Here is a 26,622-nt window from a genome sequence, read left to right as displayed (position 1 = left end):
CTGTCGCATTGTCATTATGATGCCCTATCAAACAAGGTGACTCAGATACCTCCCTGACGCGATACTAGAGTCCATTATGTATAAAATCCTCATCGAGAGTAAGTAACCATGATCAAGTTGATTGACTCAGCGCCCGTCTTTTTTTCTCCACGTCCTTGATAATCGATGCTATCACTGACATCTGATTTCTCTTGCCGGCAGCCTCCTGCTTTGCCTCCATTAAAATCCTGAACCAATTCTGCAGGCCCTCTCTCATTTGATGGATGTCATCTTTCAAGAACCTCGTTCCATCCCCATCGTCTTTTTCTTTCTCACAGCTTGTCATGCCCAGATCGCATGCATCCGCCAAAGTTCTAGACAAGGTATTGGAATGCATTTCCTGGACACGCGTATAGTTTTCGATGTTTTCCAACGTGTAGGCAAGCTCTGACTTTAACCGTTCCAGCTCTGCATATTGCTCGTCGATGAATTGATTGAGGAAATTGAGTTGATGTGTGTTGTGCTCTTTAATGAGTGGTCTTGTCGCAGGCTTTTCTTCTAGACTTCTTGGTTTTGTGGGAAATTGAGCGAGGATTGATGGTCGCAGCTTTAAACGGACGATGAGTTTGTCTCCTTTGAGTCGCGAGTTGGAGAGTTTGCGCGGCTTCTCGGGGGATCGAGTATCATTCCGCCGAGGAATAGCGCTCACCATGTCTATCTCTACCGTCTGGTATGATGTTGATATGGTTTAAAAGTGAGGCTGGTGGTATTGGCAAAAACTCATGTTACGTGGCAAAAAGTGAGGGGGCAGAAGCAGAACAAAATAAATGTCTGACGCGTTTGAGCCGCGGGAAGCAAAGCAAAGCAACCTTGAAAACGCGTTTGATAATTGGCGTGTGTTACTCGGTTAACAAAGTGGCTGCTTGGACGAAAAATGTGTGGTTGATATAAAAACGCGTTGAGATGTTTGTTGTAAGAGTCATGATGGAAATTAAAAATATTAAAATAAAAAGTGGCAAAATAGTTATTTACTTTTAGTAACAGTTAGCAGTTACTACCTACCTACCCACTCAACTGCATACCCTGTAGTTGTCGCAGTCTGGGCCTTGTCACATCATGTCACATCATGATCACGAGAAAATACAAAAACATCAATATTAAGCAATGGACAATAGTTTTGTTCATTCTGGTTTTATTGAATTGTTTACCTGGTCATATGTCCAAGTAATCTTGGCTGTGGAACAATTCACCACTACAACTGTCTACCTTACAGGCAAGTCCCATGAGGGACCACAAGCCACCCCCAGCTCCTCAACGATGTCATGGTAATATTCAAGGGCTAGATTACCTATAACGAGGAGAACGGAATCGTCAGGGAATATTCCACGTTTGGAAAGTTCTTCCTTGACCTCTGCAAGGGGCTTCTCCCCGAACAGTTTGACGATGTACAGCAAATTGTGTCTACCCAGCGTTGGGAGTCGAGCTAGAACCTGATCGATCATTTGGTTCCGCTGTGCCAGGGAGTCGTCAGCAACTTGGGCATTCTGGCCAGTGTTAGGTCGTCCTGCGGAAATGTTAGTTGATGACTGGTCACGTAACGTTTCTTCATCTGCTTGGGTCGGCTTGGGCCTAATGGCCAGGTTTGCAGAGTTAGGGTTTGCCGCTTTGTTGTGATCCTGGTCGGGTCCTGCATTATCAGCGTCGGCTTGGGTCAGCTTGGGTCTCATGGCCAGGTCTTCGAAGTTGATCTGAGCCACGTTGTTGTTCTGAACACGAGGGTCAGAGGAAGAAGAATTTGTGCTTGACATGATGGATGTTCTTTGGGGTACGAGATCCGAAGAAGGATTGATGAGGAAACGGAAAGAAAATCTTAAGGGGCCTGTGGCATAATTTATAGTAAAAAAATGCAGAACAGGATATCTTTTACCACTTTGTTTTTTAATGAACAGCAACTCGACTTTTGCAGATGAAAGTCCAACCACAGCATATGATATAATCGACCATTAACTTCCTTTTCAAGATGAGTGCATATAGGAAGGAATATGTGAAGGGAATTAGAAATGAGTTGTTATAAGCATTGTATCCTGTTGAACAAAGGGTGTAGACGCACACCAAGCCATGTTCATAGTATTATTCAAGGGACAAATTCGAACAATGGAGCACCAAAGCCTGATCATTACCAAACTGTTCTGACTCTCAGTGCACAGTCTACCACGTGACATTTCTATCATGGTTTCATCCATGCATGAGCTGATTCGTCAACACAACACAAAAGCTGATGCTGCCATGAAACTATGCACTATCTAACTTGTTCAGGCAGGTCGATATAACTTGATTCAGATACCATCCTGACGTCAGATACAATCAAGATATATATCTCCATGAAACAGCCCAGATTCATGCCTCGTTCCAGCGCCCAAGACGCTCATATGCAATCATAACCGCCAAGATGGGTATGCCATACTCCAAACAAGTCCACGCGGCATTCGACCAAGTCACTCCGCTTGTCGCCGCAGGGTTCGAAGTCCTCAAAACCACAAAGAACATCGCCATTCTTCTCGCCATCATCCAAATTCTAGTCGCCATCGTGCTGACTTTGACTCTATTGGCAATACTCGCCCTGATATACTCTGTCAATCCAGATTTGGAAGCAGAGCGGCAGGCCCTCGTCACACCATTTATGCAGTGGCTTGCGAGCTGGTTGATCCAGTATGGAAACGTCGTCAGCTGGTTCTTGAAGGTTCTTGTCGTGTTGTGCACAGGTGGTCTGGGGGCCTTCATCTGGTACAATTCGACGCCGACATTTCCCGTTGCTGAGGAACCTGCACTTGAGGATGGTGAGAAGGAAGATGACCATCAACTAAAAGATGTTGAAAAGTTTGAATAAGGCATATGTGCTATTCATGAATATGGTGGGTAGTGGCAATCAATATACTGTCAATCTACACTTTACGAGTATCCATCAGAGAGGTACTCTTCTCTGGCGTTTAATGTTACGTTTACGTCAATCACTAAGCAAAATAATGAACATTTATCGGAAATTTCATCGCTCCCGGACGATTTATCAATTTACACTACAGGAGTACTTACCTTTCCCCGAACGCCGACTAAACAAACATGTTGCCTTTCCAGAACTTCAACGGTACAAGCCACTTTCACCACCCAGTACTTGGCTAGCAAATACCCAACCCTACCCAACCAACCCTCTGACAACAACTATTCAGTTGCGGCCTGCTCCACGACCCTTGGGCTCCCATAATTGACGCAAAGCTCACGCCAGATAAGCCCAAAGAAGTCGACGACACCATCAGCTTCCCACTGTTCGTTGTAAAAGGGTCCACCGTGTGTCGCCATAAAATGGTGCACTTCATTAGCGGATTCCTCTCTGTCCCGAGCAGTATGACTCTGGTCCCAGACGATTCTTGTCTTCACGTCAGAATCGTCTATATATGGCCTGAGGTGCAGTTCTTTGATGCCAGCAACTGTGGCGTCGTTCTCGATTGTGTTGGGCTTGAGGTGCCACTTGATGGCCCCGTGGCCAAACATGGCGTGCTCGTACCTGGTGCCAGCAATGTTCGAGTTGACGAGATGTGGATCGAGTTCTCGAAAGAGCACAATCAGTTGAGCACTACGAGAGACCTCGTAGAGACAGAGGGCCAGGGCTCTATTGGCATTGACCTTTTCGCATGGATGCTCATTTCCATCGGCGTCAGTGATGTAGATCCTACCTCGGGCATGTCTCCAGGACACCGTGTCGGTGGTGCCGATGGTGACGGTTTCGTTGTCGGGTAAGAAGAAGGCGCCGATGTTGGATACCAGATCAATCACGATTCCTGAAAAGGAACAGCGCGCAAAGCGATGTCCACCCTTAGCAAGAGGCACGTGGAAGATCTCAAAGTCGTAGTTTCCTCCTGGGTACTTGACAACCAAGCGTTCGGCGACCTTCATCGACGTCGCGGTGCATCGTCCCGCTTTGCCCATCCAAGTAGCCTTGACATTAGGCCCACCTGTCTCACAAACATCTAGAATTGTCTCGTACGTCAGGTTTTCAAAGGTTCCCTTTGGGTCCGCGACGAGATCTGCGATGGACTTACCGGATATGTTGAGAAGGAGCTCGATTTGTTTGTACGAGGTGTACGGTCCAGCGTTGTAGGCTTGGGTAAACTCCTCGTTGGCGTGAGCCAAGAGTTGGCGTCGGGTCAGCGACATTTTGACGAATTAGGTTGGTTACGGTTTAGAAAACGTAAACGGTAGGCGAATGTTCCTAGAGCAGTAGGTATGGGATATCAAAGCCTGAGCAATGATAAAAAACCTGGTGTGCAGAATATGTTTGAAGGAAAGAGATTGAGATGCACGGATCTCATAAGGGCAGATTTTTATAGGAAAATGGAACACAGGAGATATTGAACATGTCATCAAACAATGGCATTGTCCTCTAGGACGAAATACCGAGTCTAAATGATTGTGCACAGACGTACAAGATATCCGGGAGTAGTTACCGAAGCTCTTTGTTAACTGACAAGCTAACGCAATCGTTTACTCGGATGTTGGACCTTGTGTGAGAAGTGGTGCTAACAAGAGGTGACTTGAACAATTACATGGTGCATGCGATTCCACCTAGGACCTTGATGCTGGTCGGTTTTCGTGGTAATCTCTGGGGGCTACCCGAACAATTGTCTAACAACACTTGCCACTGTATTGCACTATTGCTTAAATTGTCCGAACCACAAACTATCATCAGGCCTCATTCCGGACATGACACTTTCTCTCAAACACATTTCCCTTTCTGCAGAACTAAGCTTCCACTCTTTCATGACCTCAGGCCGTACTAACATCTGCATAACCATCCCAGACTCAGCATGCCAGGTATTATGACAATGAAAGGCCCAAAGACCAGGGTTATCAAGCACAACCCGAATGACAGCCCAAGCATATCCCTCTACGGTGACTACATCTCGTCGGAGAGGGTTGTCCAAAAGGTTATGCTTTTTGAGATACTCTGGGAGCTCAGCAGGATTGGGTGGGTAGCCATCTCTTCCTTGTAAGAGAACGAAGAATTTGTGACCGTGAAGATGGAAGGGATGGGCGCCATCATCGAAATTGTTGATGGAGATGTCTATTGTTCGAATGCCAGTTGTTTCCAGAACAAACTCCTTGTCACGATCAAATACCTGCTCGTTAATTGTGATTGGTGTCTTTTTAGATGTGCTTTGAATACCAGAATCCAGGAAACGATGTAGCGATGGACTGGTGATGTTTGGATGCCACGTTGACTCGTTGAAGAAACCCCTCGCCAAGCGCCAGTCACCAATTTCGAAATTTGCCCTAAGAATGATGACTTTGTCTGCTGGAGGTGGTGAGATAACTTCGACAGGTCGGAGAATACTTGTGTTTAGGTCGCGACAAATGACTTCGATGGCGTCCGGCCATTCTTTGCTGGTGGGTTTCTCGTCTAAAGGCGGTTTGTCCGGGCTGTGATATCGGATGATTGCCTTTGTTTCAGACTCCAATCTACTGTTCTCATTCTTGAAACAGTGTGTCACCATCCGCGCCCTCATCCAGAAGGCGGACCCTGTGGTGACATTAGTGTCCAAGATGACGCTGTACCGTTGCGCTGGGAGAATGTTGAGTCGATGAAGTGACTCAGGATGTACATCCGTGCCTTCGACTTCAGTAACATAAAATGGATGCTCATCGAATTGAATCTGAAACTCGGCAAATGCGCCAACGTTGATGATACGAAGTCTGTGTCGTTGACCGTGTTCCAGATTGATGCTGGGCATCTCGCGATCGGTGCTATTGCAATCCCAACCTTGAAAGTCTGAACAATCGCGAACACCCCGTCCGTTGATGAGACCATTGTCCGGAACAGGTTCATTGTTCTCTTGGTCTGGAGCAAGATACTCCATCAGCAGCTCAGAAGTCAAGTTGTGATAGTGATCCTGCACCATGACAACTCGATCAGTCGCATAATCCATCACTTGAAGCTCTTGTTCCTTTTTTGAGCGCACAACCATTGGTCCAAGTAATCCATCAGACGCTTGCGCGCTGTGATGGGCATGATACCAATATGTTCCATGCTGCCCTTTGACGTCGAATTTGTAAGTGAATGTCGAGTTTGGCGCAATGGGACATTGTGTTATACCAACAGTACCATCCATATTATTTGTTCCGTTCTGAAACATGCCATGGAAATGGATTGCTGTTGCGTTGGGGGCATCATTCTTGACGTGTACAATGATTGTGTCGCCTTCGTTGCATTCAACCAACGGGCCTGGAAATTGGTTGTTGATGAGAAGCATGGGTCTGTAGACGCCATCTGGATTCAGTATCGCTTGATTGATTGCCCAAAAATATTCTCTGATCGTTGGAGATGTGTTGAAGTCCCATGTTTCAGACAGGATGTACTCCTTCGTGTCGCGAAGTTGGGGTATTGATGGGATATCCTCCTTGTACTCGATACTGTCTGATGCTGTGGGCTTTGTCGTTTGAGCATGTTCTGGGTGAGACTTTTGAGGATGTGTAAATGACGTTTGCTGGAAAAAGATGAATGTGCTGAGCGTGAAGATTGAGAGGATAGTTAGAAAAGCGATGACAAGTCTTGTCCACTTTCCCGCAAAGGCCTCATTCCTTGGACTGGTTATGTCCAACATTTCAGCTTCCTCGTTCCATGAATCTGAAGATTCATTTTCTTTTTTCTTGACCCACGTAAATGAAGCCTCTCTCATCTTCACTCTTTAGATCCCATCAATGCGACGGACATGTCTTGACTCTAGAAAGTCAAGAACAGTTCATGTCAAACGAACACAATACTCTCACTACGTTCGGTTAGCGCAAAACAGCTCTAGCAATGTTTACAGTGGACATTACAGGGGCCTTGCCACTACTCGCTTGTGACCCGGATGAGTCGGCACAAGAACAGATGTTCATGAATGCAGACTGCGACCAACACGTGCGTGGGTTCACTCTCCAATTGGAAGTGCAATCGGATTGAACCTTTTGATAGGACCGAGAAATTGAGGGAAAGTCGACAAAAGAACCTGTTCTGTTGATCGAATATGAATGAACCAAAAGACTCCTCGGCACACTCTCCGAGTCCTAATTTTCATATGAGATGGAGCAGTAAATAATGCCACAAGAGGATATAAACCTCCTTGTGTTGTGACAACTCAAAAGTCCTTTTTGAAACAGATATTCAAGCCCGTCTCTTAATCGACCATGTTGTTCCAAGCCACTGCCATCTTGACTCTTGCGAGTCTTGGTCTAGCCCACTCTCCTCACCACAAGGCCGACAAGACAGGATGGGAGACAAAGTACACAGCCACAGGTACTGCTGAAGTCGCCGCCGCCGCTGCAACAGCCAAGACCAGCAGTCCTACTTCCAAAGTGAAGGGGAAAGCGTTTGATCGCATCGCAATTATTTACTTTGAGAATGAGAACTACGAGAAGGCCTTTGGCGATCGTAAGTACTAGTCAATTACATTTTTAGAGTATCTTTTTAATGAAAGCAGCCAACTTCGCTTGGTTCAGATCCAAGGGCGTCACTCTCTCCAATTACTTTGGCGTCACTCATCCATCAGAGCCAAACTACATGGCCGCAATCGCTGGTGATTACTTTGGCATGCAAAACGACGCTTTCAATCGCAACCCCCAAAATGTTTCAACCATCATCGATCTCCTTGAGCATCGGGGTATTTCTTGGGGTCTTTACCAAGAAGACCAGCCATACACTGGCTTTGAAGGTTTCGCATGGGTGAACCACCAGAACGGAAAGAATGACTACGTTCGCAAGCACAACCCTGCCATTCTTCATGATAGCGTCGCTACTTCCGAACAACGACTTTCGCAAATTAAGAATCTTTCTCTTGTTGATACTGAGAGCTCTATGTTCCATCGGGATCTCAAAGAGAACAAGCTACCTCAGTGGATGTTCATTACACCCAACATGACATCTGATGGGCACGATACTTCTGTTACTGTCGCGGGTAACTGGGCCCGTACCTTTCTTGAACCGCTTCTCAAGAACAAGCACTTCATGGACAATACCCTTGTTCTCATTACATGGGACGAAAATGAATCCTATGCGCGCCAGAACCACATCCTTGGCATTCTACTCGGCGATGCTGTCCCCAAACATCTCGTTGGCACAACAGACAACAGCTTCTACAACCATTATTCTGAGATCGCCACCGTCCAGGCCAATTGGGGTCTTGACACACTTGGCCGTTGGGATGTGGGCGCAAATGTCTTTGATCTTGTTGCGCGCAAGACGGGTGACAAGTTGAGGAAGTGGAAGGCAGACACAATGGACAAGTATTTCTGGAATGTTTCCTACGCTGGCCCATTCAATACTGCTGGAGGAAATCAGCAGTATGCTGCACCAAACTTGGACTTGGAACATACTTTCTCGGGACGCAAGGTGTTTGGTCCTGTCAAGAAGGAATGGGAAGGATCTAAGGCGCCCAGTTATTACAGAGATACCATTGAGGTTGACGATGGTCTGAACCCCCCAAAGGGTTATGAGCCTGCCAAGTCCAAATAGATAGTAGATAGCAAGTATCAGTGAAACGTGTGACATAAAGACATCGATATATAGCCTAGAATACATTGATCGTTTCAAGAATAATTCAGTAATTATTTACTGTTTGTAAACCCTCATGGCTTGTGTCATCTTGGGGTATTCGCCAAGCACATATCGTAGATCGCCAAGTCGCGGGCCGAAGATACACCAAGTTATGAGCATGGGTTGTAGTATGTGATGGATATTTTGGTCAGCCTACTGCTACCGTAATGCACCAAAACACCATTACTGTCTCACTGTCTGATCGTCTCTAGGTAGGTCTAGCCACTTGAGGACCGGGACCTTCTGAATCAAGAGATCGGCATTGCCATTTGGGACCGAGACCAAATTGCGGCTCTTTTGTTAGCACTGGTAGTGGCAATTTAGCGACTCGGCCACTAAGAATTCAGCATTGCAACATGTGTGTCTGGACATTCAACAGGATAATTCACGCACGGGAATTACGGCACTGCGTCGGCAGAAATCGCCGAAAGCTATCCTGTCATGTTGCCCAATGATGGAGTCTTTATTAAACGTATTGAAGGATAAGAAATATTCCATCTAGAACACGTGCGATGCGCGGCGAGCTGGTCGTGGGCACCTCCAAAACCATCAGTTGACAGTTGGTAGCATCGCATATTTCCATCTTCTACTCATATTTCCAGCCTCTCTGGACTCAACACAGCAACACAAATATGAAGTCAATCAAAAAACAAAGTCTAAAGCGCTTCTTTTCCGATTTCACACTTGGTTTCTCTGATGGACTTACAGTCCCCTTCGCCCTCACAGCAGGGCTAAGCTCTCTCGGCAAAGCAGACACTGTCATAACAGGTGGATTGGCAGAGTTATGTGCTGGCAGTATAAGCATGGGAATCGGGGGATATCTCGCTGCACGCGATGAATGTCTCCCTTGTCAACCAACACTCTCAGATGAAGAGGACTTGAGCGACCACAATGGCAGCGATGGAACAAGTGAGACTGACTGTATGGTCGAGCAGTCAGAGAAGATGCAAGCAAGATTGGACGATCTCATTAGGTGTCATCTTGAGCCACTGAATCTGTCTGTTTCATCAATCACTACAGTTCTTGATAGCATCCAGCGAGAGCCAAAGACTGTACGACATACCATATCAAAACTTGAATCATTCAGGGACAACATATCGCTTCCTGACACTTCACACACACCTTCATCTATTATTTCTGGCTTGACTATATCGCTTGGCTATGCAGTTGGAGGTATCATTCCTCTCCTGCCATACTTCTTTGCCAGCACTGTGGGTATGGGACTGCGATTGAGTACCTTTCTATGCCTGATGGTGTTGTTCGCCTTTGGAGCTGGTAAGAGATGGATTCTCAGCTCAGATAGAAGAAACATCATTCCGTGTCTTGTCGAAGGGTTGCAGATGTTAGTACTGGGAGCTGTGGCCGCTTGTGCAGCAGTTTTATGTGTTATCTGGGTTGCTGATAGATAGGCTCTCTTCTCTACGTGGATTGCGAAGCTATATATATGAAACATTGATACATTACCCTATATTCTAGTCTAGAATAGGCTTTTCCGGTTCTTCCACCAAAGACGTTTTGGTGAAATAAGAGTCTTGGGTTGACTTCAGCAGAGGAGGCGTTCTCATTCAATGCGAAACAAAACATGTGTCGGCCTGCAGTGAACAGGCACTTTAAACTAAAAATAAGACGTTGTAAAAGTTAAAACTGTCAGCGATGATGACGATGTGGCAAAAGGGCATGCCTTTCCGATGACTGAACTTGCTGAGAGGAGGCAGGCGTACAGCCCGCTTTGCTATCACTATAGTACATATCCCAGCCCTTGTTGGTATAACAAAAACACGGTACTGTGGTCTAGTTGGTTATGACATCTCGTTAACACCGAGAAGGTCCCCGGTTCGAGCCCGGGCAGAACCTCACTTTTTGCGTCTTTGAGCAAGGATGATAAGCTTCTCTATGAACTTGTCTCTCTTTTTCTTCTCCATGCCTTTATTTGTTTCAGCTGACCATATCGAAATTCATTCAGAAAATCGCTGTGTAAAAATAGTTTATTTAATTGCTTTTGACATATCTCATAAGGTATAGCGCTGTTACGGAGAACTTCCGACCCATCTAATCCAATTACATCTCTTGTTGGTCTAAAAACGCCAATCTTTCCTGAACCAAGTCCATCAGGCTTTGACAAGTCTGTTTTGTTCGTGCAAGGGAATGAGAGACCCCTTGTGTTCCTAAATTGAGTATCCAATCTATCTCATCCGCCGTCTCAGTTAACCCATCAATTCCTGAGAGAATTTCCCGTGTTGCTGAATTGAGTATATCTAATTTCGCGAGAGCTTTTGTTGTCTCGACATAACCAAGTTGTGGCCGTTTTTGAGCTCTGGTGATGCGCAGTTCGCGTGGAGAGTGTGGAGGGGCTGGTGGTGGTGTTGTATCGTGGGACATTTTTGCTCTGCAAACAGTCAGTCAGCCACAAAACAAGTTCATGTGAGTTGAGGTGTTACAAACTTACACAACAAAAAAGAATAAAATAAGACATGTCGCCTGCCTTGGTAGATCTGACCAAGGGGACATGGTCTTGGCAATCGATTGAGACTTGTTCAGCTCCTCATCTGGGAAAAGTTCTGTTCGTTTTCGCTTCTTGTTCGAGTTTGCGCCATCGAGGCCAGCGAAAGAGGGCATTTCCCTCTTCCTACATGAGAGTGTTACGTGAGTTGTGACAATCGCCATGGTTGATCCCATCTTTTTCTCTGGACCATCCAAACGTTACTTATAGTCAGACTGCGTCGCTAGTCAGGGCTGAAAGAACAGCGCGTGTCGGGATCCTGCATGGCCAATGTGAAGATCGTGGAGGGAATCGCAAGTAGGGATGTCGATCAAGATGGTCTAAAGCAAGCCATGTCGAGCTGGGTTAGTTCCCAACGGCAGGTCTACAACGGGCCGCACCTAGAATTGATGCAATAACATCAAATCCTGGGGTTAACTGGCTGTAGCATTGGTCAGTTTTGTCTTATTCTACTTCAACGGTTACAATGAAACGTCTCGAGGTTGGTTGACATCAAACTTGCAGGAAAGCCGACCACTCCCCGGATATTTGCAGATCGTGTGTCCGTGTGACTGATCAAGCGCCCACGAGATGCATACCACGATTGAGTTTGGTGTGTTACACAGAATTGCAATACAGGACAATAATTAATATCTTTCTTTTTCCAGCAAAATTTCCCACCAGTCTTTCAGAGGGGCTGCTAGTCTATTCTTGTGATGGGTAAAGAGAGTATGCAGCCACGGACCCAGCTATCGCACCATAATCTCACCCTCTTCATCCAACATCTTAGCGCAATCGAGATTAATCGAATATCATTTAAATGTCATTATTGTCAACATAACATTGCTATACTGCCATCTTTGTATACACAAAAAATATCACGGGCCAAAAGTCTTGTTCTTAGCTACTGGTTGATTGCCCCAACATTGTCTCATAAACTACCTACAAAGACAAGGCGTTCCGCCAGAGTCACTGTTGATGCTTCTGGAGGGTTCGAGTGACCGTTTGCAGGGCAAGACAAGCAACAAACGGCCGCCAAACCCCCGCCAACATTCCGCGGCAAGCAAGACATACATCCTGTGGCAAACGATGCTGAGACAGATAATGCTGTTGGTTACACACGAATGACACTTTTGAGGCCTGCGCACGACTCTGACCGAAATTTGCAGTGGCTGACCGGCCACGTATCGGTGAGTGTTGGCAGGGATCCTCGGAAAGACAGTTTTCCGATGTAGATACGGATAGGCGAGACGCCATGGCATGTAATGTTTCAGTACAGTACATACAGTAAATGAGGCTAACTTTGAGGCACCAGAATACCCTACATTGAGGCCATGGAGCAGTGAGAATGCCTCAATTGACAGCATTCTGACGTGACAACAATAGATAGGAGGTTGTTCTCCAGCCACACAATAATTAATCATCACGCAGCTCAAAACGAAATGGCCAAACGCGTCATAAGCCACGAAACTAACAGGGTGTCCTGGATCTTGACGCTTGTGGCGCGCGAAGCTGAAGCAGGCATCTCGTTGTTTTTTATCGTGGCATGGATCATGGGGAACTATCATACCCAATCAATATATTCCGAGGACAATGTTAAAGATTCGTACATTTCTTGTAAAATACTCCACAATCAGCTCTACACAAAAATATCTGACGTTAAGTATTCTGACATTCTTGCCAAAATCGATAAACATTCGACTTCATCGTGTGTTCGCACCATGTGAACTTCTTCAATTTCATATCAACCACCTCCCAGTCTTGATTGTAGCCAGTTGGATAAAAAGAACGGTATCGTTGCACCAACGCTGCTGCTCGCTTTCTATTGAGCTGGTTCTTTGTCAGGCCGCCTGCCACGTTTAGTAGCCAGAACGATATGTCAGGAGCAAACTTCCACGGCGACATATGTCTCGTGAAGTCTTCTATACAATCTAAAATCTCCGTCACGCACTTCTCTGGCACGTATTGACCTTCCCAGATACCTGAAGAAAGTCTGTATGTACAGAGACATGCTGCAAAAAGACACGCTCTGTAGATCAAGTCATCCTGGTTGTGAGGCTTTGCTCTTGTCTGACTGAGAAGATCCACGAGCCGAATCTCCAAGTCGGCTTGGTTGTTGTATAGTGGGTAACCCTCGTCGTCTAAGTCTTCCATTAGTGGTATAAGGAGGGTGGTAGTATGTACATCACTGTCGTACAAGTGTGCCGATGATGTGTTTTGCCCGTGCATTCCGTCCACAAGCTGACACATGGCGTTGAGGTCTTCGAACACGGCTAGCGATGTCTCAGGCCAGCTACCAGTATACAGTGCAAGTCCTTCTGGCAAAACAAAGTAGCTTCCGTACACTTTGTTCTCTCGTAAGAGATCGAAAGCATTGTTATTGTCCAATGATAATAGACGAGGTGTACCTGTAGCCAGGGAACAAATTATGTCCTGCCAGAACAGGGCTCGTTGAATCTGTTGGACACGTTCGGGATTGTATCCGCTGGCTAGGATCTCAGGCTGGTATATTATTTTTTGAAGTCCACGGATATGCAAAGCGGCTGTGCCATGTGTGGACTGGGTGTCATGCACTCGGTATTCATAACTGATAAGCATTAGAATTGCCGTGATGACTTGCAGCGATGGTATGCCACTACGAGAGTGCAACAGGTCTAGGCTGAGACACTCAAGCACCTGACCGCGATGATGCAGAGTCTCATGGTTGGGTAGGTGGTTATTGGCCTCCGAAACAAGAAGAAGAGATAGAGCATGGAAAAGTGTCTTATCTGCCAAGAAAGGGAATGGGGAATCCTTAACGTGGAAGCCCTGGAACAGGACCAAATCGGATTGTTGGTCAATTCGAAACAACGGTTCACCTGCAGACTTGGCCGATGCTACGCTGCATATTAGCTAGATCATACATACGTTAAATGACGAGTCGGGTTCATACGATGTCTGAGAAGCTGCCGCAATCGTTCAGGGTTTTCACATAGGCTATCGAATGGGTCTAGAAGATTGCACCCAAGAGTAGAATATGGACTGCCCAACCAAGTGGGATAAGCCATAGCGATAGGTCCGTTGCCCACAGTAATAGCACCAATCAGATCCTCATCAACCAAATCAACAGTAGCATTTTCGTCTTTGTGCGTCTGTTCTTCCTGTTGACCTCGATTGTCAGGTGAACCGCTGTGCTGTCCGATTCTTGTTCGCTGTTGACGGTGTGGAGCCTGGTCTGGAAAGGACAAGCCCACAAACTCGAACATGTTCGGAACACAACGTGGGTGATAGATCACATAACATGTGTTGCGGGGATGAACAAGACATGCATTCGCGTATGTAGGAGATGCAAAATGACAAGAACTCAAATCTTACCTGCGGCAATTATGCCAAGCTTACATAGCTTACTAATCGGACATCCAGGGATGATCAACCATTGGGATGATTGAAATACCTGATGGTTTATATTATTTACTTGAAGTGCTGGCAGTCAAGACAAAAAGAAAACAGAGAGTTGGAAACACTAATAAATGTATAGCAAAATGACTTACTTTGATTTGATCTATGTATGCCTGGCTTACCAGCGTAATCAGTCATTAGACTGTATAAAAAAAAGAAAAAAGGAAAAAAAAAAGAAAGAAAAAAGAGAAAAAAGGGAAAAAAGAGAAAAAAAAAGGCAAAAAGAAAAAAGGAAAAATACATACTCACCGGCCACACTACGTGGGGGACTCTCTTAGGGCCGGAGGTCTGGATAAAGAATAGATTTCTTTTACAAACCCTGTACGACGAAAGTCTAGACCCGGGATTTCACAGGCCAAGAGATAGATGTAGCTTATCAATCTCGCCATGAAAGGGACCCATACCAGTAGCAAAAACGCGGCAGCCACGCCCAGTGTCAGTTCTTTGACAAAATGCCAGATAAGAAAAAACCAGTTCAGCGAGGAGAAATTCGCTAACATTCTCGAGGAGGTTGATTCCAGTGAGATTGTGTGGTTTTGATCGTTGGGTGCGTCGATCATCTCAACGTCGAGCATCTCAACGTCGACCATTTCAACATCGAGCATCTCAACGTCGAGCGTCTCAACGTCAGTCATCTCAACGTCAGCCATCTCAACGTCAGCCATCTCAGCGTCGATCATCTCAACGTCGACAATTTCAACGTCGACGATACCAGGAGTCTGGACCTCATCGTCGTCAAGCTGTAGCCAACCTAATCTAGCCTCAATGGCGTCCACACCTGCGGAACGCATCTTGTCGATTGTGGGTTGTGTTTTGGTGAAAGATGTGATGATAATAAGTCTGCGAGATGGATTTTGCAACTTTTGGGTCGCAATTGTCTCGAGCTGTATGCATTTGAGAAAATAGAAAGTTAGATCGACATAACGAAAGTGAGGCCATTTTATACAACCATTAGAGTGTTCTTTACAACTCTCTCGTCTACGCACAACAGTATTGTTTTTACCTGTTCTTCGTTCATCTAATTCGATTGTAGGAATAAGCCAATGTGTCCCAATAAACGATACCAGTGAGGTAAAGAGAACACAATTGTTCAATAGCTATCATCTTGAATATACGTCTAGTCATGTTGTAATATGCTGAACAATGAACGGTGTTTGGGTAACACATATCCTGACTTGGCTGTTCTATATGCAAGCATGAAAACTTGACAAGGCATGGTGAACAATGGGCTTTGTTGATACTGGACTGGTGCTTCCCGCTTCCGGAAGTAAAACTGGGAACCGAATCCTTGCCAAGAGCCTTATCACGACATTGTGGGTTCAGTTGTCAACGGGTGCCTTGAACCGGCTTGGCGACTGCAATCATGACAGATTGGCTTATGTTGTTTCACGTGAGGCATTTGATATGTATCTTCGTCATAATTTACCAATCTTGTAGTCCGACTACAAACTTCTGCTATTTGATCCAAGATGGTCAGTTGGTCATTACGCTTAGTCAAGAATGTATGAATCATCCCTCACTCAGACTTGACTCTCACCAAAGGGTCCTGTGATGTGTGATACAGTGGAGTATCATCTACTAACCATAGATTTATGCTTGATAATTACGGAGACTCTAATAGACCATCCAGGGTCTCGTCTAATAATTACTCCATTGAAACAGGGAAAATACAGTCTCATTCGCCCCTCACAACAACGTTTATTTCCCGTGGGAACAAGACTTGGCGAATCGGGGTAGAGAGACACGAGAGTCTCCAACCCACGGTCTCCGCAGTTGGAGCACAAGTGGAGATACATAGCATCCCGCGGGTAGACAGAAGGAAAAAACCTTCCAATTCTTACAGAAAGAAACTCCTAATGAGTATAAGATAGACATGCTTGGCGCATGAAACTCACGCGATTCCCTAGAGACTCATCAGCCAAGTGTTTTTCCTGAGCTTAACTCTATCCTTCGCTTGACATTTATTCTCTGTGTATTGGCAGCTGATGATTAATTGTCTGCTAAGCGGGAATAATCCCTGTCTGCCCAGACGGGAATACAGATACATACCTACATATAACAGCCGAACAGGCAATGGTGGACACTTTATCACTTGGCACGGGAAGATTTTATCGTGTATATCCGTGGCAACAAGTCAAACTCGGTCAAGTTCCAAGAGCCGGGAACTTTGAATCGTCTCTCTCAGCTTGATATATGGAGAATAATACTTGGCAATGCGACACGGTCATATTCCTGCAATTCTACTTGCGATGATGCGAAAACGTCGATGTGAAGAGACTTGGCAGGAGTGATAAGGCTTGGAATGACTCGGACGATAGCGGAAGTCTGGGACAAAGCAGAAATGAACTGTTTCTACTCTTCATGTTGGACTTGGGAATGGATTCACAATGCCATCCATCCATCTGAGGTTGTGATATTGACGAGAGAAGTTTCGGAGTATTTTTTAAATGGAATGATGGGATGTAAACTAGAACTAAGCATAAAATGGGTAGTCTCAACAACTAAACTTAATCTGGCCATGCCCCCGAAGCGACTCAATAATGCGGCGTTTTTCCCGTCAAGAGCCTCACACTGAGCCGCAGACTAACAAAGAGCCTCACGACTTTGTAGATACAAACATAGAGTTTTGTGTTTTTTTTTTCCTACCAAAATCGACGACATCACGACTGACATGTTGCAAAAACGGCTGAATCCAAACGTACGGACTTGTTGCCGATCTCTCAGAGACGATCCCCCATGACTGAGACACATCGGCGAACCTCGCTTTATGGGGCCCCAGATTTCCGACCCTTCGCACCCCAGTTTTCGTTCCCATTACCAAGAGAATTTTGCATTTTCTTGGTCCCCCGGACTCTTGGCTTCGGGGTCAGGAGGAGACAAAGTCTTGTTCTCCGGGGGGGTTGACCTTCAACCGCCATGCGGGGTTTAAGACTAAATTTCTGTAAATATAAAACTTGGGTCCCATTTTCCTCATCCTCTTTCGTCTCTGCTTTGTCTCTCTCAGATCTGTCCCTTTTCTCATTCCTCTCTGTGCCCTTTTTGCTCTTGAGTTGAGTCATTTCCACAAGCTCTTTCTCGTCTCAAAGCATTTACCCAAGGGCATACCCTCTCCCAAAAAAAACACTTTTGTTCCTCATTGTTTGGAGACCCATTTTCTAATGGCTACCCCTAACGAGAAAGTTGGCAGCGATGCCATGAAGGATCCTCAGGTTCCTGCTACCCACGCTGCTGCTGTTCCTGGAGATGTCAAAGCTGATGATGCCTCTGCCATCGAAAAGGAGCTTGCTTCCGTGGAGGAAGGCTACATGAAGGAGGAAGGCCGTCTTCCCAGCCCCGAGGAGCAGATTGAAGCCCTCGGTATTCCCAACTGGCGCGAGCTGGAGAAGAAGATCGTCAGACGTCTTGACATGACTCTCATGCCTTGTGTCTGGTGTCTTTACTTCTTCAACTACCTCGACAGAGCGTCCATTGGTCATGCCCGTCTCAGTTCCTTTGATGCTGATTTGGGTCTTGTTGGATCCAACTTCTCGTCTGCTGTCTCTATTCTTTCTCTCGGTTATGGTAAGTGATAGAACATTATTCAGTAGCATCGGATTTTGCTAACCGGCTTCCAGTCCTCGGTCAGCTCCCCAGTAACATGATGATCACCAAGATTCGACCCAGTCTTTACCTCTGTCTTATGGCTATTGTCTGGTCTGGTGTCAGTGTTGCTACCGTTGGAGTCTCTTCTTACTCGGGTCTTATGGGTGTGCGATTTGCTCTCGGTCTTGTTGAAGCTCCTCTTCTGCCCGGTGCCATCTACCTTCTCGGATGCTGGTACACAAGAAAGGAGATTGCCTTCCGCATGGCTATCCTCTACTCTGCTCAGACAATCGCCTTCTGTTCTGCCGGTCTCATCGCCGCTGCCACCTACGCTACTCTCGAACAGGCTCACGGACTTGCTGGCTGGCAATGGCTTTTCATCATCCTCGCCACCGCTGGTGCTGGCTCGGCCATGATCTGCATCTGGTTCATCCCTGATTATCCCACTTCCACCACCGGTAGCGCCATGTGGACCATGACTGAGGATATGCGAAAGGTTGCTGCCGCTCGTGTTATTGCTGACCGACCTTCTACCACTGAGGGTAAGACTGGTGCATGGGAGGGTCTCAAGCTTTCCGTTCGCGATCCCAAGCTTTACATCCTTACGCTCATGAACATCACCATCTCTGCCGCCTACGGATTCTCCAACTTCTACCCTTCAATTGTTCGTGGTCTTGCAGCTGATTGGGGATACGGTCCGGTCATTGCTCTCGTCCTCACCGCTCCTCCCTACATCTTTGCTGCCCTTGGTTCATACGTCAACGCTTGGCACTCCGACAAGGTCAAGGAGAGAGGTCTGCATTATGCTATCCCCGTCGCTGTTGCTTGCTGTGGTTTCATCATCTGTCTTGCCACCACCGATGCCCGAGCCCGTTACGGTGCCTCTTTCATCTACGTCGGTGGAATGTACATTGCCAACCCTCTCATCATGGGATACGTCAGTGGTGCTTTGGCCAAGACCCCCGAGAAGCGAGCTGTTTCCGTCGCTCTTTGCAACCTGTTGTCCCAGATCGGTAACTTCACTGCTCCTTTCATGTTCGTCGCCAAGGAGGAGCCTCGCTACGTCAGTGCTTTCATTGGTATGATGGCCTTTGGTCTGTCTTCCAGTGCTTGCGCCATCGTCCTCAAGATTTGGCTCACAAGGTCCAACAAGCGACTCTTGCGCGAGGCCCAGCGCAACGGTACTGTTTACCAACCTTACGCTACTTAAAAGTCTAGTTCAACATCAACGCAAAGGAACAAGTGTCTGTATGTGGAGGTCGGAATAAGAGGGATCTATTGGAATGGGACAAAGATCACCCGAACAAAGCGTTTGCTTTTATGAGAATGAGTTGGATGGACATCAATTAGCTGTTATAGTGTTCGTTTTATGAATAGCCATCCTTTATTGTTCTCTACTTTTTGTCACGTCCCTTGCTTTGTGAAGATATCGCTGAAGATAATCGGTTCTATCTCTAATCCGTAGTTGATTGACTGAAATGATGAATTGTTCTACAATCGCGCATTCTTTGATGGCGATTGACGCACCATCACGGTATGTTCTCATATCGTATTGTGTGTATGCCTTTGATGAAAGAATATCCATCAGGTCTTGGATGAACATACACTTGTCAATCTGCTTGCAGGATAATGGTCAAATGACTTTATCTTATTTTCGCTCTATGCAAGACAGACAACTGGATCCGATGATCCTTCTCAGCTCTGTCGACCGTCCCCAAATCCCGGTCTAGGGTCTTCTTCCCCGCATTCGAAGTCATCTCATCATTCGTGGAGCCTTCTATCCTGGTATCATCTCATGATTGGTCTAAGCCAAAGGCAGTAATCCGATCGGTACATCACCATACTTTATTCATACTTTGTGACTTCGCATTACTATCTCGGGACGTGGCATGTCTTACGAATGAGGGGAACCCGGCGTCTGCGTCACGTTACAGCTTCGTGCTTGCTGCCGCCGAGTGAGCTGTTCTGTTGAGTAGAGAAGGTTCTTGCATAAAAGCCCCTCCTTTCCCTCCTCTGTTCCTTTTGTGTTCCTTTTCGGTTTGTTCTCTGTTCCTCTCAGCCCATGTATCACAAGATGACATCAACACAATCTATCAAAGCTGTTCGCTATCATGGCCAACAAGACATTCGCCTTGAATCCGTCCCCGTCAAACCTCTAGACCCCACCACCGTTCGTATTGCGCCCAAGTTTTGCGGAATCTGCGGTACAGACGTACACGAGTATCTCGGTGGGAATAATCTTATCCCCAAGCCTGGCACCCCGCACGGCATCACAGGAGAGACATCGCCACTTACTCTGGGCCACGAATTCAGCGGTATCGTTGAAGAGGTTGGCAGTGAAGTCACGCGTCTTCAAAAAGGTGACCGCGTCTGCGTGCAACCTATTATCTACGACAATGAGTGCCGCTCGTGCAAGCGTGGTCTTCAAAACTGCTGTGATAAAAACGGTTTCATCGGTTTGAGTGGCTGGGGAGGTGGATTAGCCGAATCTACTGTTGTGCCGCAGGATGCTGTCAAGAAGCTGCCCGACAATGTGTCCCTAGAAGTCGGTGCTTTAGTCGAGCCGCTTGCTGTTGGGTGGCACGCCATCAAGATCTCGCCATACGAACAAGGCAATTCAGCTTTCGTTGTCGGTGGCGGACCAATTGGACTGGCTGTTGTGCAAGCCCTTATTGGACGAGGATGCAAGAACATCATGTTGAGCGAAGTCAGCTCCAAGAGACGCGAGTTTGCCAAGAAGTTTGGTGCGCATCACGTATTCGATCCTACAAAGGATGATGTCGTGGCAAATGTGAAGAAGTTGACAGGAGGGCTGGGAGCAGATGTTGGTTTTGACGCTGCAGGCTCGCAACATGCTATTGATGTAGCGTTCGATTGCTTGAAGGCCAGGGCAGTGTTGGTGAACATTGCTGTGTGGGAAAATAGAGCACAGTTGAACATGAACCAGATTGTGTTCCGAGAGAGATCTTATGTTGGATGGTAAGTGATTCCTACACCTTGCAATAGTGTGTGTTCTGACAGTTTTGCAGCGCGACATACGCTCTTGGAGATTTTGAAGAGGTCATCGACGCTCTGTCGAATGGCAAGATTACGCCCGAGGGAATGATTACCAAGGTCATCAAGATGGACAAGGTTGTTGAGGAGGGTTTCCAAACTCTCATCAACGACAAAGACAATCACGTCAAGATCTTGGTCGATGTTAGCGCTGGAGTATAGAGAGCTTCAGCTTCAGTGACATTAGGCCAGCTAATAAGGCTTCCATCACTCGCTTAGCTGACAGGGGCGACTCAGTCTACTTACAGTAGCGCTACAGTTGTGGCGTAGATGAAGTCCCTAATAAACAAAGCAAAGCAAAGCAAAGCAAAGCGTAGCCGCTGGTATCAATAAAGTAAGGTCTAGACTTTCAAAGCTTGCGCCACCAAATTACCAAAAACAAAAAGGAAAATAGGTGAAAGGTGATAAAGACATCTCTGATTTCTTCCTTTTCCTTTCCTCTCTCTCTCGCTGCACTATTACCTGTCACTCATTTGAATCTCGTACAGTCACTTGTTAGGATCCGTCATGATTTCATCTTCTTTCTTCAGTGCTGTGTTGGCCATTCTGGCTGTCAATGGCGTGCAAGCTGGACCGTGTCGTCTAACCACTGAGACATCACTTGCAATTGAGCCAACCGCCACTGAGACCACTCTCCCTACCAACGGGGAGACAACTATGCTCTCTGTCACTACCACCGAGGTTTCAGTTGCTACTACAGAAGTGACACCTGCGCCCTCCACTACAACGACCGAGGCCTCTGTTTCAACCTCTGGAGCAAACACATTTTCTGAAGATGCCTCTTCGACCGAAACTACGGGTGCCGAAACTACGGGTAAAGACACCACCACCACGCTGCTCACCACTACCATGCAAACTCTTCAATCTACTACAACTTCGACCTTGACTACCACAACCAATGCAGCCTCTGGAGGTGGGGACTCATGCAGCGACAATATCGACTGTCTCTTGTCTATTGAACCGCTGTGTGCTCTGGGACTCTGCGTCTGTGTTGACGCTAGATGTTCTCTGGCCAACCCCTAGAGCCGCACGTTAAGCTCAGGGTGCAATGAGAGGCAATCCTGACAGACCGGGATATGTGTTGACGAAGTTCCATGCAGCAGTGAACAGGATTGCGTCGGGAATCTTGACTTGTGTGCAGCCTTGGGTACCTATTTGCAGTTACCTGAACGGTTCCTGCCGTTTGTGAGCAGCTTGATATACTGATATAGACGTATCACGGAGGCGAATTCTTCAAGGTCATTTAATTTAGTAATATCTTTACTTCTTCAGTAGTATATACTAGGGATAGATATTAGCTATGGATCGAATTACTACCCAATTGCAATGTCCAGTATAATTAGAAATCGCCGTCTTCTGAAACTTCCATCACGCGTACATCCGCCGTCATCTTGATATCCTGTACCATCTTCATCTGTTCCCTCTGAGCCAGCTCTTCAAATTTTCTCTTTACGTCATTTCTTGGCACAGGCGCCTTACAAAGCCCAAGCTTGGCCAGAGATCCCCAGAATAACGAATACATGTAGTAATACAAATTAATACCACCAAGGTAGAGAACAGGAATAACAACCATAGGAATGTTACCAAAAAGGCCGTTACGCCGAGAGATAGTCTCCCATAGTTCTCCTGTGAGAATTTCGGCTGCTTTGTCTGACTTCCAAGGGCCGACAAGGCGGAATTTGGCGGTAAAACTGGCTCCTCCAGCCCAGACATAAGGAAGACGCCAACCACGGGGTGTATAAAGAGCGATACGGAGTATATCAGTAAACGAGGGAGCCATGTCCATATCCTTAGCAAGCTGGTATGCATAGCTGTCGTGCTCAACACCATATGTAACTCGCGCACTTGGTGCATGGATTATACGATAATGCCACTCGTCATCCTTGAGAAGAGGTCGTGGAACTCGATTAAGAAGGTGGGTAGCGAAGAGCATGGACTGCATCTCGGCCAAAGGAGGAATGGCGCCAAATCCAGGACGAACAAAGCCGATAAATCCAACAGTAGGGTCGGTGGATGACCAGACCTGACGGACATCCGCATCGTGAGATACTGGGTAGGGTCGACGACCGGCGTTGTAGTTTGTGTTGAAAAAGGGAAAATGTGGAACGTATCCTGTTGCGAAAATGACCATGTCAGGTTTAATGACTGATCGTTGAATAAGCTTTGCTTCTGGTCGGCCATTATCTGGGAAGTGAGCTACACCATGAGATGTAAAGTGAGATGGGAAAGGAGCCACGTCAATGGTCCGTTTAGCTGGAGTAATAGCTGTGTTAAAGAAGAACTGTCGAATACGAGTCCCCAATGGCCATTTTGTAGGACGCCAGGGTGTGGAAACGTTGTTCTGAATACGTTGCCAGCCTTTGTTCCAGAATACTATTCCAAATTAGTCATGTCCCGGGAATACTGATCGACGACACATACATCTCGAAGCGTGGAATCGATCACTAAAGATTTGGCCAACCCACTGATCGACACCATATTCTGAACCACCGCAAATCCAACAGCCAGCAGGCAAAGCCAGGAAATGATAGTAATCCCAAACAATCATGGTATCACGAACCATGGGATGAACATACATTGAATCAAACAGTGTCACTTGGCTAACATCGATAGGCAACTGTGGCTCCTCGTAGTCCTCGTCGCCGAATAGCCACGGCAGGAACCTCTGTCCAGGTGCTCTCTTGGGAGCTCCGATCCAACCATCACGGTGGCAAAAGATAACTTGCTTTGTAGGAGATGTGATGGCAAGATGGCACATGTCGCAGCCTGTTTCACCACTGCCGAGAACCATGACTGTCTTTCCTGTTCCAAACTGCTCACGCTTCTTGAAGTCTGACGAATGTATCACCTCAGGGACATTTTCAATGCCAGGGATGCTTGGCATGTGTGCTTTTGAGTGCACGCCTGAGCATACAGCAATGGCATCGCACTCCCACTCAGTCTCCTCGCCATCAGGGCCTTTGTAACGGACGACATGCTCACTTGTATCTCCTCTTCTGATACCCGTGACGGGGGTACTTAGATGGATATGAAGCCAAAGATCGAAATGTGTAGTGTACTCCTCCAAATACTCCCTATACCGCTCCGAGGAGAAAAAGTCGTTGTCTTCGGGGCGAGGTCGGAAATCGGAAAATGTGGTGAGAAACTTGGATGAAACAAGCTCGGCGTCTTCGTAGACATGATGAAGGAAAACGCCACCTAGTTTGTCATAGGATTCGAAGAGCTTGACCTCGAAGGGCTCGGTTGAGGGAAAGTGTTCGTGGGCAGTCTTGAGAGTTTTGAGCTGGACAAGACCTGAGGGGCCTCCTCCAATGATAGCGACACGCATGCTGATATTGGTTGGATTACGAAGGCAGTATCCGGGGATCAGAACAAAAAGGAGTAGGACAATTAAACTTGACGTATGGATCGTTCTAGCTTCGGTAAACTCGTGCATGTGATTATCAGATATTCCCGTTCTTCTGCCAGAAGAACAATACTAACAGAACGAGGATCAGGGTCCCAAGAACAGCGCAGCAGCCATATTCTTATCTCCATCCTAAACTACACGTATCCCAGCGAGTCCGTCCTAACCGATTGGCCTCGACGTTGCTACCAGAGAATAAAGAGGGGTTCCCAGCAAAGGAAATAAGACTGTGAGCGTACGAGACTGACGTGGATCCTTACAATGTGCGCGGACGAGTGCTCCGTTGCAGGTTTAGTTGAAATCATGAGTTTCGCTAAACGTTATTATAGTGGGTTTCTAACGATGGTGTATTACTTGAGGTGGGTTCTTGAGTGAGGTTATTCCCAGTTAGGAATGAGCTGCGCACCAGACATGCACACTCATGAGTAGCTATGTAGCTGCATAACTAGTTCGTCGTACGGCTGCCGGTAGATGCATTATTCTCGACCAACTAGCCGGGATCACATGTCGCCTGATGTTTGGCTTTCGAGTTATTGACTGTCACTGTGCCACTGCGATATTTACGGTTCAGTCAAGCTCTGCTTATCTAGTTAGGCAGGCGTCTTAATACTTATCAGCGTCATGCTTGGCAATACAGAAAGATGCAGCAGCTTCATGTGGATTTTATGGGAGAGTTATGTGCCGAAATCCCCGAATTATATACTGTATCCGTACGGTACTTGACGACCCATGGTTATTGGCGGACCTGCAGCCGATGATTCGAAGATCATCGCAACTCTAGACAAGCACCAACGCACATATAAGATGATATCTTGGGTTGATAGTTTTTCATAGTCCAAATCCAGGCAAGATATAAGAATACTCGTGACATACTACATTCTAAGTTCAAAGTTTCCTAATCGGAATCAGATAGGATTGAGTTCAAGATAGAGGCTACCGTTTTGAGTTCAAGAGGGTAAAGCTCAAAGAAGCTACCTTATCGACATGATACAAAGGGACTGCGAAGTAACCGACTTCTTCATCTTCCTCCAGCTCAACTTATAGAAAACACCACAAGAGAACTTGTTACCTTTATATTGATCAACTACAAGTCCCCTGTCAATAATCACTAAGCCGATTCTCAATCCGGTATGGTGTAGTGGCTAACATTTCGCGCTCTCATAACTTGAGAGATTAGTACCGCGGAGCCCAGGGTTCGATTCCCTGTACCGGAGTTTCCTTTTTTGCCGCTTGACAAGATACACGCCATGTGAACCGATTTGTAGGCGGGTTCTCTTTCTTTTGAACAGCATGAAGTTGAAATGGTGTAAGTATATTCACGTAAAAATCCCTTTTTCTATTCTTGTTTCTTTGTTGACATTGAACCCAGTCTCAATTCCTAGTACTTTCTAGACTTGGCCTCTATTGCTCACGCCACTTACCCGTGGATTCGACCTAACGGAGACCCCACTCATAGAGTGGGCGGCAAAATTCTGGGACAAGGGCAAAATTCTGGGACAGCCAAATAGGTGTAAATAGGTGCAAAAGATTGGTATTTTCATTCAGTCTTCGTCACTTTTGGTCCGAATTAAATAGAGATTGCTAAAATGATAGTATTGGATTGATTTAAAGCTATATCCAAGAGCATTTTATTATGCGATGTATATTTCTCGCTGTGTTGCGGCCGAAAGTTGATGTGATTACTGAGGAACCGTCAGACTTGCTTCCTTCGGCATAAGGTCTTGTGACTTACCTGCCCGGCCTCCCTCCCAACAGGGAAAGTGCCGACGATATAATTTACTGTGTATTTCGCGGGCGAAGCGTATCCATGATTCTGTGATATGTGGAGGAGAAATTCCTTTCAAATTCAACAGGCGGAGGAGGGAGAGGAGGAAGGTTGGGCTCTTCTTGCGTAAGATCAACTACCTCGATGACTTCCTCATTGAAATCGGAGTCATCTGATTCTCCTGTGACGAGGTTTTCAAGTAACCCATCTTCTTGTGTGTTGCTGAGTTTAAATTCAACTCCATCGCTCGAAGGAAGTGCAGGCATATCTTGCAACGGGCTGCGATAAACACCAGC

At 46.5% G+C, this 26,622-nt stretch overlaps 13 protein-coding genes and 2 non-coding genes across 15 annotated transcripts; 8 read left to right on the top strand and 7 right to left on the bottom strand.

The window, feature by feature from the left end:
- Positions 1-112: 112 nt before the first annotated feature.
- Positions 113-691, bottom strand: FPOAC1_011572 (uncharacterized protein; the record flags this gene model as incomplete). The annotated part of the gene is made up of 1 exon (XM_044855944.1): positions 113-691. The coding sequence occupies one exon, from the start codon at positions 689-691 to the stop codon at positions 113-115; it is 579 nt and encodes a 192-aa protein (XP_044703257.1).
- A 550-nt stretch (positions 692-1,241) lies between these two features.
- On the bottom strand, positions 1,242-1,787 carry FPOAC1_011571 (uncharacterized protein; the record flags this gene model as incomplete). Its single annotated transcript, XM_044855943.1, has 1 exon — positions 1,242-1,787. One exon carries the CDS (start codon positions 1,785-1,787, stop codon positions 1,242-1,244), a length of 546 nt encoding a protein of 181 aa, XP_044703256.1.
- Positions 1,788-2,428: 641 nt separating this feature from the next.
- On the top strand, positions 2,429-2,866 carry FPOAC1_011570 (uncharacterized protein; the record flags this gene model as incomplete). The annotated part of the gene is made up of 1 exon (XM_044855942.1): positions 2,429-2,866. One exon carries the CDS (start codon positions 2,429-2,431, stop codon positions 2,864-2,866), a length of 438 nt encoding a protein of 145 aa, XP_044703255.1.
- Positions 2,867-3,195: 329 nt separating this feature from the next.
- On the bottom strand, positions 3,196-4,188 carry FPOAC1_011569 (uncharacterized protein; the record flags this gene model as incomplete). The annotated part of the gene is made up of 1 exon (XM_044855941.1): positions 3,196-4,188. The coding sequence occupies one exon, from the start codon at positions 4,186-4,188 to the stop codon at positions 3,196-3,198; it is 993 nt and encodes a 330-aa protein (XP_044703254.1).
- Positions 4,189-4,682: 494 nt separating this feature from the next.
- Positions 4,683-6,632, bottom strand: FPOAC1_011568 (uncharacterized protein; the record flags this gene model as incomplete). Its single annotated transcript, XM_044855940.1, has 1 exon — positions 4,683-6,632. One exon carries the CDS (start codon positions 6,630-6,632, stop codon positions 4,683-4,685), a length of 1,950 nt encoding a protein of 649 aa, XP_044703253.1.
- A 565-nt stretch (positions 6,633-7,197) lies between these two features.
- FPOAC1_011567 (uncharacterized protein) lies at positions 7,198-8,521 on the top strand (the record flags this gene model as incomplete). Its single annotated transcript, XM_044855939.1, has 2 exons — positions 7,198-7,441; positions 7,491-8,521. The coding sequence occupies 2 exons, from the start codon at positions 7,198-7,200 to the stop codon at positions 8,519-8,521; spliced, it is 1,275 nt and encodes a 424-aa protein (XP_044703252.1).
- A 713-nt stretch (positions 8,522-9,234) lies between these two features.
- FPOAC1_011566 (uncharacterized protein) lies at positions 9,235-10,011 on the top strand (the record flags this gene model as incomplete). Its single annotated transcript, XM_044855938.1, has 1 exon — positions 9,235-10,011. The coding sequence occupies one exon, from the start codon at positions 9,235-9,237 to the stop codon at positions 10,009-10,011; it is 777 nt and encodes a 258-aa protein (XP_044703251.1).
- Positions 10,012-10,382: 371 nt separating this feature from the next.
- On the top strand, positions 10,383-10,456 carry FPOAC1_011565. Its single transcript has one exon. It is a non-coding gene; the product is annotated as a tRNA-Val (tRNA).
- A 204-nt stretch (positions 10,457-10,660) lies between these two features.
- Positions 10,661-11,266, bottom strand: FPOAC1_011564 (uncharacterized protein; the record flags this gene model as incomplete). Its single annotated transcript, XM_044855937.1, has 2 exons — positions 10,661-10,988; positions 11,049-11,266. The coding sequence occupies 2 exons, from the start codon at positions 11,264-11,266 to the stop codon at positions 10,661-10,663; spliced, it is 546 nt and encodes a 181-aa protein (XP_044703250.1).
- A 1,474-nt stretch (positions 11,267-12,740) lies between these two features.
- On the bottom strand, positions 12,741-15,310 carry FPOAC1_011563 (uncharacterized protein; the record flags this gene model as incomplete). Its single annotated transcript, XM_044855936.1, has 4 exons — positions 12,741-13,957; positions 14,014-14,295; positions 14,769-14,776; positions 14,838-15,310. 4 exons carry the CDS (start codon positions 15,308-15,310, stop codon positions 12,741-12,743), a joined length of 1,980 nt encoding a protein of 659 aa, XP_044703249.1.
- Positions 15,311-17,677: 2,367 nt separating this feature from the next.
- On the top strand, positions 17,678-19,311 carry FPOAC1_011562 (uncharacterized protein; the record flags this gene model as incomplete). The annotated part of the gene is made up of 2 exons (XM_044855935.1): positions 17,678-18,080; positions 18,134-19,311. 2 exons carry the CDS (start codon positions 17,678-17,680, stop codon positions 19,309-19,311), a joined length of 1,581 nt encoding a protein of 526 aa, XP_044703248.1.
- An 864-nt stretch (positions 19,312-20,175) lies between these two features.
- On the top strand, positions 20,176-21,317 carry FPOAC1_011561 (uncharacterized protein; the record flags this gene model as incomplete). Its single annotated transcript, XM_044855934.1, has 2 exons — positions 20,176-21,080; positions 21,131-21,317. The coding sequence occupies 2 exons, from the start codon at positions 20,176-20,178 to the stop codon at positions 21,315-21,317; spliced, it is 1,092 nt and encodes a 363-aa protein (XP_044703247.1).
- A 345-nt stretch (positions 21,318-21,662) lies between these two features.
- FPOAC1_011560 (uncharacterized protein) lies at positions 21,663-22,178 on the top strand (the record flags this gene model as incomplete). Its single annotated transcript, XM_044855933.1, has 1 exon — positions 21,663-22,178. The coding sequence occupies one exon, from the start codon at positions 21,663-21,665 to the stop codon at positions 22,176-22,178; it is 516 nt and encodes a 171-aa protein (XP_044703246.1).
- A 316-nt stretch (positions 22,179-22,494) lies between these two features.
- Positions 22,495-24,591, bottom strand: FPOAC1_011559 (uncharacterized protein; the record flags this gene model as incomplete). The annotated part of the gene is made up of 2 exons (XM_044855932.1): positions 22,495-23,528; positions 23,577-24,591. 2 exons carry the CDS (start codon positions 24,589-24,591, stop codon positions 22,495-22,497), a joined length of 2,049 nt encoding a protein of 682 aa, XP_044703245.1.
- A 1,094-nt stretch (positions 24,592-25,685) lies between these two features.
- On the top strand, positions 25,686-25,775 carry FPOAC1_011558. Its single transcript has one exon. It is a non-coding gene; the product is annotated as a tRNA-Glu (tRNA).
- Positions 25,776-26,622: the final 847 nt, after the last annotated feature.

This window comes from Fusarium poae, chromosome 4 (assembly GCF_019609905.1).
Source record: "Fusarium poae strain DAOMC 252244 chromosome 4, whole genome shotgun sequence".
In the NCBI taxonomy this organism is placed as follows: Eukaryota; Fungi; Ascomycota; class Sordariomycetes; order Hypocreales; family Nectriaceae; genus Fusarium; species Fusarium poae.
This window is presented reverse-complemented; position numbering and strand designations above follow the sequence as displayed.